Genomic DNA, 10689 nt, shown 5'->3' with positions numbered 1-10689 from the left:
ATTCTGAACATAATTAGGACCTATAAGTGCACTGTGACATTATCATGGGTCCTTCAAAATCAAAGATAATTTGATTGAACAGTACGAAGTGCTGATTTTGACCCCCTCTGAAATCCCAACGAAATTCAAATCAATCTTTTTGGCATTAGGCATTTCAGACACAGCCAGTGAGTGACCACATTCAAAAAGAGGGTCACAACTGATTTAATTAAGAAGAAAATGCCTCTCAAAGAGAGCGCTTTGTCATTTGGACTCCTTAAATTTCCAATTTTGGTCAAGGTCGCCAAACTTAGATGGCCCGCCATTCGAAGCAATTTGAATTTGAATTTTTTCTTGTGACCTCACCTAGGGGTCCATGAAAGGTACCCCTGAGCCAAAGGAGAGCAAAATCCAAGAGGGTGGGTGTACACTCAATCTGTTTTCATATGGACTGACCCAACATTAACATTGTTATTCACTTGCACAAAATATTTCACTGAGCCAAATGGAATTACCGTCTTTATATTCCATTGATGCAAACCTCTGACACACAGCCATGTTTTCATCTTGAGAGAGATTTTTTACCAACACTCCCAACCCTATTCTATGCATGCATGTGAATTGATGGTCTCATTGTTTAACAATGTGCATATTTTTCCTTGAGCACAGGCAAAGCATGTATAAGGTTGATTGTATTTATAACTTGCGTGTCTATCCCTTGTGCTCCATGCAAATACTGGGGGAGAAAGCTGTTTATATCTTCAAAGATGAAACAGTTAGAGGACCAGTACATTTCTTTGGAAGAACTAACACCAGAGAAAATCTTGATGGTGAGGACATCAAAACATGCAACGCACTGACTTGACGTGATAGTTTTATCCACTTTCATGGAAAGATTTAATATTTCCTTTGAGTTTGAGCCCCTAGTTCTACATGTTCATCAACCATTGAACATTTCTTGATGCAAAGATAATGTTCACTGGGTACTACTGGAACCCTTAAGTCAAAGACAACTGACAGGTGCAGGCCTTTTTTGCATTGCTTGACTGCAACAAGCCATTGTTGTTTACCACTTTCCAATGTTGGTTTCATCTGCAGAGCTTCTTTCTTATTTAAGAGCTGTAGAGTTTCACTGTACACAATATCTGCAATGATTGAACTTAAACCAACAGATCTGGATAACTAATTTTTCAAGTCAAATGAAAACTCAGTGACCCAGTTGATTCTGATAAACCAGCTAACACATCTATTTCTTCACCAGAACAGACATCTGCAATGGTAAGTTTACTAAACTCGGCAACATAATACTGCCCCTGCTGGTTTACATATGATGATAGAGGTTTAGAAATGGCTCCACTACCCTGTAGGCGATATCTGCCATCTTCTGTGGTGTTTTTGATGGCTGATGGAGAAAGAAATTAAGCATGAAGCCACTTTCGCTTTCTGCAAGTGAATATGCTTTGAAGCCTACCCTGGTAGGTTTCATGGGCATAAACACTTTGTGAACAAAACTCTTGAAGCCTTTGTATGCTATCATCGCCTCATCAATAGCCAGATCTTGCTTGGCGAGGAATTTGGTCTTACAATTGTTGAGCACTTCATCCCATACTGGCTTCACTGGGTAGGTGGGATATTTCTTTCTCTTGTTATACTGGTGCTGCCTCTGCTTAGATGTGCGGGTTGGCCAAAGGTCAGGATTGTTAATCCTAGCGCAACATCCCAAGTTACTGGAGAGGAGCTCGAATCGACCTAGTGACATGGTCCGACTTATCAGCATGTTTCGCAGTCCAAGGTTGGTTGACCAGTAGTCTATGCGGTTATTTAAATTGACCACGCCCATCACCAACACTATTCCCAGCCATGCGTTTATTTCGTCGATGCTGGTCAGGCGCTTCCCTTTAACTGCCAAGTTGGAATTCGTCCACTCAACCATCTGGAGTATGATAGCCAGTGGAAAAAATTCAAAGAAAAAATTTTCAGAATTTCGAGCTATGGTCTGTATTTTCCCTTCATTGATATCCATGATATGTTTAAAGGGCATGGGGCTTATTGTTTAATTTACACAACAATGATGTGCAGTTTCTTTAGAAATGTATTGTTCACTGCAGGCCTGTGGCATTGGGCAGGCCATCTTCCAATACCATTATCAAGGCTTGGTCTCCATCAGTGATGTATCCTTGACACTTTGCTTTGAAATTTAACTTTCTTTCTTTGCAGCGATTTATTACAGCCATTGTATAATTTTGCTGAAAGTTATTTCATCCTTCTTGTGATGGGTAGCTGTTGGGCCCAGTGTGAGCTGCTGTATACATTGATACCCATCATCTTATTCAGAAACTGTGACTCTACACATATTGCATTAGAAGACTGCTTGCATCTAGATAGGATATCATTAAGGCTTTCAGAATGGTTTGTGGACCTTGAGGCTTGCTATCTTCCCTATAGGCATTCCTCCGCTGGATCGAGCTTTAATACTCATGGCATTGTTGATGATGTGCGATTGCTTCAGAATTTCGAGTTCTGGTCTGTCTTCTCTAGTATTTTCCCTTCATAATTGAGATCCATGATATGTTTAAAGGGCATGGAGCTTATTGTTTAATTTGCACAACCATGATGTGCAGTTCCTTTAGAAATGTATTGTGCACTGCAGGCCTGTGGCATTGGGCAGGCCATCTTCCAAGCCATCTTCCAATGCCTTCAAGGCTTGCTCTCCATCACTGTATCCTTGACACTTTGCTTTGAAATTTAACTTTCTTTCTTTGCAGCGATTTGTTACAGCCATTATATAATTTTGCTGAAAGTTATTTCATCCTTGTGATGGATAGTCCAGTGTGAGCTGTTGTATACATTGATACCCATCATCTCATTCAGAAACTGTGACTTCAGAACAGTTATCTTTTATTTTACTCATGAAGAGAAACCAGCATATCCACAGTGTCATGGTTCAAGGCACCGCGCTTCTTTGTGACGATATTTTCTGCCGTGCTGAATACTCTCTCGCTGGCACACTTGTAGCGGATGACGGATAGCCACCTTTGTCAAAATGGGATAACTGCCCATTCTGTCTCCCACCAGGCCACTGGATGTTCACTTTCTTGCGCGACTGGCTCTTGCATATACTGTTGTATTTCATTTTCACCTTTATGATTGCATCTTCTCCAAATCTGGCTTCATCCTTGCTGTACATGCTTTCATCAAAGAAGCTGGATGCCTATAGCTGCTGGGATCTCTAGGGGTAGCTACTATAGCAACATTAACATTGTTATTCACAAAATACTTCCACTGAACCAAATTTAATGGAATTACCATCTTTATACTTGATTGCACTTTAGTCAGGGGTGTGATTTTTCCGGATTTTGGGGATTAAAAAATAAAAAAATTTTTTTTTTTTTTTTTGTCGCTTTTGGAGTGGCCCTGGACCAAGAGCTAAATGCTTAACAGAGATGTCACATTTCCGGAATTTTTAGTTTCCAGATATGAGAAAGTCTCCAATTTTAAAATGAAAATTCCTTAGAACCCTGACTGGATGATTTATAGACACACTGTACTGTGCAAAAATGGTGATGCAATTTCTCATGTGTATGTGAATGATATGTATTCACAGATAATAAATGTTTTTATACTATAAAGTGAAGTATTTTAACAGTTTCTCATTTCTGCATTTTTCCCCATGAAATTGCATCTCCAGTGGTGCTCAAGTGTGGAAAACCCCTCTGGCTTCAAGGGGCTTCGCCCCCTCGACCCCCACCGGGGCGTTGCCCCTGGACCCCACCAGGGGCCCTTGAGCGGGCCCCTGGACCCCCGGCCGCAACAGGCGAAAGCTCCGCTCGCTCCGCTTCGCAATTTCATTGCCTTGGGTTTTTTTTCAAAAAGCACCAATCACAAGTTTATTCAAGAGAGGGCTTCACCTCACACTGCCAGAGTCGTAAGGTAGGGACTTCAGGAACTGTCTTTCTTAAGGGATCTAAAATGAGCGTTTATTGGGTTTCGACAGTATTTTTTGTGGGACCTGAGAGCACCCCAGACCTATCAATTTCATTCTGAATCTGAAACATGTCTTTCTGATATCAAATAATTTTCATTTTTGAAAATCACAATATAATACAAATTTTATGACAAATTATAAAAAATGATATTTTTCAAATTTTTGATATAATACAGTCCTCGAAGTAAATTATATAAATCTAATGATATATTCTTAAAGTGTATGTAGCAGGGAGGAAAAGCCAGCGGTCAATTGAAAATTTTGACCTTTCATATTGAAGATATGGATTTTTTCCCAAAAAGACCTAATTTTTTTGGTGTTTTGGGAAAAAAATCCATATCTTCAATACCAAAGGTCAAAATTTTCAATTGATCGTCGGCTTTTCATCCCACCTAAATACACTTTAAGTATAAATCATCAGATTTATAAAGTTTACTTCAAGTACTGTTAAATATCAAAAATATCAATTTTTAATGATTTGCCATAAAATGTGTATTAAATTGCTAATTTCAAAAATCAAAATTATTTGATATCAGAATGACATTCTTCGTATTCAGAATGCAATTCGATATGTCTGATGTGCTCTAATGTCCCAAAATAAATACTGTCCAAACGCTCATACCCCAGCCCTTAAACCATGTGTAAAGCAATTTTATGTTATTTAGACTGAGGTGAGATATTGAAGAGCATGTATGCAATAAATGGTTCAAGTAGTGAACCTATTCATCAACTTCAGATTTAATATTAGATCAATAAGTTAACATATGCCCCTTTCTATTTATAGTACAAAAACTATATTAATTAGCAATTTTATATTTTTGATATATTTTTGAAAATGTCAGATAGCCCGGTACCAATCATTTTGATACACCCTGTATAGTCAATGGCTGTGTAAAAAAATTAACATAGGAAAAAATATGACCAATGCGTAGCGCTAATTGGAATTCACATATTAAGCAATGCGCGCGGGGGTCTAAGACAGACTTTCTTTATTTTTCTGCCTAAATCTGTACAAAACAACATACCTTGTTACAAGTGCCCTTCATATGAAATTCCCTCCAAGTTGTGGAGCAGCATGCTCTCCAACTTCATCTTTAGTCTTCCAACATCTGATTCCTGTGGCAGTGTAACAGGCATCTGTAGCACTGTTCTCCTCTTTTCAATGACAGCGTCCCTTGAAGCTCTGAATAATGACCTGCCCTTGACTTCCAGAACAGTTAGGAGATCATCAAGGTCATTTCGTTCAATTGTATCACCTTTGATGATTGCCTCAGCTCGTAGAATGTTAATCAGTGTTTTCATGTGCTCGGACGTATTTAGATTGATCTTGTCTTTATTGGGGGGCAGTTGCAATGATCGCGGCTTCTATATATTGTTCCAATTCTGGGCTTTTAACATATCCAATGTTGTAGCTGCAGGTTGCCCTGCAACTCGTCTATATTTTGACAGAATGCGACCTATCAGCCGCATGGGCCAACTGACAAGCTTTTTTTCCTGATCGGTTCCTTTGAAAAGATGCTTTCCTAAAAGCAGGATGCCCGGATCATCTCTACACATGTTACCCACTTCGTCATTTTTGAAGCTGTTTACGATAGCATCCAAGCCTTCTGGAATAACGTTTTGTTTGTTGAGAAGCGATACTTTAAGGGAAGTTGAGGTGGATGGCACCTTGTCTTGGGCCAACAATGCTGGGCACCTGTCCTTGTGCCGGCTAAATACTGTGTTGGAGTAAATTCCACGACACCCTGTGCACAGGACAGGATGCCCAGACGTTGTTTGAGCCCTCTGACGTAACAGAGCGTTTCCAGTGAAATCACAATTTCTGTTCTCTTTGAGCATCGCGTCTTTCCTTAGTAGGTCAATGGCGTCATTTTTTTTTTCTATCTGCATAGGAGAACGCTTGCTTGACCCTTTCTTCCTCCATGTGATTGTTCCGAAGATGGGTCTGGTAGTTGCCACTCAATATCCATTTGTTACAATATAGGCAGGGCCTCTTCGGTTTTTGTTTTTGTTTACGTTTATTATAATTATCTGGTGTTGAGGAAAAGGAAAAAAAGGTCAAAAGTATGTCTTTAGTTTCTTCTTTTCATCCTACTACATTGTATAATGTGACCCATATACATAAAGGTTTAAATATTTTATATTTTGTACCAAGAGTTCAGCTGATTTTCCATTGATGCAAACCCCCGACACACAGCCATGTATTCATCTTGAGAGAGATTTTTTTTAACAACACGGCCAACCCTAAATGTCGCCTTCCATGCATGTGTGTGAATTGAAGGTCTCATTGTTCACCTTGTCCATTAACTCTTGAGCAAGAAAGTCACAATGTGCATATGTTTCCTTGAGCACAGGCAAAGCATGTATAAGGTTGATTACCTTCTTTGGAACTTGTGGAGGCACCTGATGACGAACTGTTGTCATCGTCATGACCATCATGTAGGGTTCGTATTGGGCTAGGACTACGGCTAAGGCTAAAAATGCTTTCACACTCTTCTTCTGAATCTGTTCCTGATGATAACATGTCACTAGTAGAATAGTCATCATCTTCATCATCCACTGCCCTTCTGATGATGTTTGCCTTCTCTCCCAAGATATGCTTCTGTTGTGTAATGATTGCATTCAGTGGACTGACTATTATGGCAACCGATGAATTCAAGTTGCCACAAACAAGGGAGTGGAAAATGGGTAACAACTCAAACACCAAGCTTTTACCATAACCTGAGAAAAGAAATTGGAACAAAATATCATTAATGATCATAAAGCTGGTACCCCACCCCTGATCAATTTTGTGACTAATTTTGCATTTTTCTAAAAAAATAACTACACAATGGTAACAAAAGTTACATTATAGGGGCAAGGAATCCAATTACTTCACTGAAATTTCAGTGATTCAAGACAAGTGACATTTCATATAAGAAATGAGGTACATTCTAGCGGTACCTCTTTTCTTATCATAAATAATGTACTGCTTGTCTTGAGTCACTGAAATTCCAGTGTAGTAACTGGATTCCTTGCCCCTAAAATATACATAACTTTTGTTACTCAGTGTGGTTTTTTTGTTGAGAAAAATGCAAAAAATAGTCAAATTTATCATGGGGGTGTAGTACAATGTACCACCTTAACCATCGTATGCACGAAGCCAAGCGTGTGCATAGCCCCTTAACCTTGTGGATAAAAATATGCGCTGGACAGTTAATGCTTAATTTGTAAAAGGAATTCTGCAAAATATTGTAATTGTCTTGTATCAATAATGACTTATAATGAAACCCACAAGATCACACAATTGTTGGTCATTTCTAAATGCATTTATACAATCACTTTTGCAGAAAGAATCGCACGCATGATCAGTGTACCTAATCGCTGTCTTATTTGCATGCTGAGTAGTGAGCATGATTTGCTGTTTTTCAAAAGTGACACGTTCACACATAGGCCTATCTGACACCCTCTGATGGTCAATGTTCACTAAAATTATGACAATGATTCAGTATGATAATATATATATACACCCATGAGTATAAACTTGGCTTTACACAATGACAAATTTACATACATTGTAAGCACAAAAGGCCGTGTTCATGTTTCGTTTACTCAGCCAAACATGGCATAGTAGGGCCTGGATGTTCTACATGCATCTTCACAACGTTAATTTTATCAACAAGCACAGAGATATGAACAGCGAACGTCTACATGTCTATAGAAAAATTATTTAATTCATGTAAACATCATCGCGGATGTGGAACATTCAACTACGCTTGTTACTCTTGTGACTGATCATGGTAAATACACGAGTGTACAACGCTACTCTACACGTCCATATTAGCGAGGTTACCTGTGTACAACAGCTTACTACGCACAGCCACTCAATGAGTATGTTCCACAATGTATAATTTTTCTATTCTCTCGGTCGGGGCCACGTCACCCGTCACGTCACATCCATTCATGCATTGGAGTGAAAACAACTTATCGCATATTTTTATTTGCAGAGAGTCGAACCTGGCACAATAGTGTGATAGCTTTTGATACACTCCAGAGTTCATTCTTCTTGAATGTGAATGTTGTTTTCACTCCAGTGCTATCAGTATCATGGCTATTGTCAGCCGGTTCATGCCTGCATGTTCGACCGACAGAATAGGCTCTATTTAGTTCGCAACTTTAAAAAACCGGGCAAAATAGACACGTCCTATTTGTGCAGTGCTAGTACTACGGTGTGGGCTCTATTACCCAATTTTATATTTCACTCACTGCCTACGCAGCTGTTTAGTTTACTATTCATGTATTATTTAGAAATTTATTGATAACCACTCACCGGCAAGAGCTGCATGTAATTGGCATGCCAAAAATCCTTACCCCTTGCAATAATAGTTTCTTAATATAAGTAATACACAAGACCTTCATAGACGTACCTGTTGGCAAAACCGCCAGCATATCATTCTTCTTGAAGTTTACTTTGCCATCATTGATACTGCCAATTGACTGTAACACACAGTCTACTTGTTTGGGCTTCAAGTAGCGAATTGGTATTTCTCTTGTTTTATTCACTCTCTGTATAAGGCTTTTTTTCAATATCGAGTGAAACAAAATCCTCCGTACAAAGTCTACTGTAACTTTAAGCTTCATGATGAAGCGATCAAATTTATTAAAACTTACTACATGTTCATGGGTATCAAAGCCTTTCAGTAAATTAAGAACATGGGGTTGTTATCTTTTTTCAGTTGTACCACGTCTTGCAAGAGTCGCTCATATAAGCCCAGGTTTCTTTAACAGAGGGCTTAGGCCTATGGGTTTTTGATTTCTTGTTGTAGTGGTTTCGGAGCAATGTCTGTCTTTCCCGCTTTATTGTTTGCAGCCATGAAGACGACTTTGGTGCCTTTGTCTGTGTGACTCGAACAAGTTCGCATTGGTCAGTGGAAAACAATCAAAACAAGACAATTTGTATTGTGCCACTCAACCTTGTAGTCTATTTGTCACATTCATCAATCGTAAAGAATAATTTAAAAAAGTCTACTGTACGAGTAAATTTGTGGATGCCCATCTTGTTGCGAAGTCAAGCGGTGGTCCTGGAGGACAATGTGGAAAGATCATCTAAAACAGACTCCCACCTGTCCAGTAATTGTTCATCCATACACAAATCATGGAAATATGTGACAGGTGCTTGTGCTTAGGAAAGCGGACAAATATCTAAAGCTGTTATGACTTGCCACATGCGAGTAACAATATGCGTACAAAAATGTTTGTTTGGCAATTCTGCCAAATCGTAGGTTTCCTTGATACATTGAACATGCTGCCTAGCTATGATGGTTTTTTTCAGGTTTTGATTTTGCAGTATTCAGGAAACTCTCCACTTGATTTTTTTGTAGTGCATTCCCCCCATGGCCATTCATCATAGTCTTCCTTCATTCCAACCTTTTGTTGAGTGCAGCCTTTTTCCTGGCTTTCTATTTCTATACAAATACTCAGTAAAGTTGCCGAAGCAATATCACGCTGAGAAATAACATGGCACTGGATGAAAAACAAATACTACACTACAAAACTACAATCTTAAATTACCTTACTCTACACCCTTAGATCTACAAGTGCATTTTTGAAACCATTGATATTTTGAATATTGAGTATTCAAGTTGGCAATGAATTCCAGTCTAGAATGGTGCGTGGGTAAAAACTGAATTTGTAAGCATTGCTTTTGGGTCCCATGACTCTGAACTTGGCCGGATGATATTGGCGGGTTTGGGATGCTGTCTGATTCTGAACATAATCCGGTATGGGAATGGCAATGAGACCTTGCTTGATTTTAAACATAACGGTTAATCGTGATTCCAGTCTTCTTTGTTCAAGTGTGGGCCATTCAAGTTGGTGCAGTATGTTTGTCATTGTACCTGGTGATTTTTTGTAAATTCTGGTAACAAACCTTGCGGCTCTACGTTGGACCATCTCGATTTTATGAGTATCCGATGCTGTATGGGGGTCCCAAACGGAGCACGCGTATTCAAGCAAGGGTCTGACCAGAGCAAAATACATCTGTTGTTTTACCGCTACTGGACATCTCCATTGTTTTCGGTGGAGGGGACACAGTGCTTGGTTTGCTTTTGCTGTGATATTATTTATGTGATGAGACCATTTCATATTGTATGACAATTCAACTCCAAGATACGGATGGTGTGAAACGGATTCCAGTTGATCAGATGCCATCTTGTAGGTATGCATAATCGGATTTTTCTTGGTAGTGACTCTTAAAGTTTTACATTTCTTTGTGTTGAAAGACATTTGCCACATGTTTGCCCACTCCACCAAGGTATTTAGGTCAGACTGAAGAGTCTCGGTATCCATTGGTGACTTAATAACTCGGTAGAGTAGGCAATCATCAGCAAATAGTCTTATTTGTGTTCCACTGTGAATACTGTCGGCAATGTCGTTAATATATGTGACTCCTCGCCACAACTGAGCCCGGATGTCGCCAATCATCATATTTGAGATATTCAACCAAAATATTCTGCTTGAAATTAGCTTTAAAATGATGTATATCATGTCTATAGTACTTGACATTTAAGTAGTGAAAAATCAATAAAACAGTCAATAAATCCTTTCTTTCCTATTGTTTATTGTTAAGTTCGATGGAGCATATCTCAATAGTGGCACTGGCGACATCCGGGCTCAGTTGTGGCGAGGAGTCACATATATTAAAAACATGAGTGGCCCCAATACTGTTCCCTGGGGAACTCCAGATT

General features: G+C 39.2%; 1 protein-coding gene across 1 annotated transcript; it reads right to left on the bottom strand.

The window, feature by feature from the left end:
- Positions 1-1300: 1300 nt before the first annotated feature.
- On the bottom strand, positions 1301-1912 carry LOC140150000 (piggyBac transposable element-derived protein 4-like). Its single transcript, XM_072172003.1, has one exon. The coding sequence runs from the start codon at positions 1910-1912 to the stop codon at positions 1301-1303; it is 612 nt and encodes a 203-aa protein (XP_072028104.1).
- Between the last annotated feature and the right edge of the window lie 8777 nt (positions 1913-10689).

This window comes from Amphiura filiformis, chromosome 4 (assembly GCF_039555335.1).
Source record: "Amphiura filiformis chromosome 4, Afil_fr2py, whole genome shotgun sequence".
In the NCBI taxonomy this organism is placed as follows: domain Eukaryota; kingdom Metazoa; phylum Echinodermata; class Ophiuroidea; order Amphilepidida; family Amphiuridae; genus Amphiura; species Amphiura filiformis.
The sequence above is the reverse complement of the archived record's forward strand: the minus strand, read 5'-3'. Positions and strand labels throughout refer to the sequence as shown.

Bases quoted from the DNA above. Each gene is read 5' to 3' on its own strand.
- LOC140150000 (XM_072172003.1), bottom strand. From the start codon at position 1,912: ATGGTTGAGTGGACGAATTCCAACTTGGCAGTTAAAGGGAAGCGCCTG.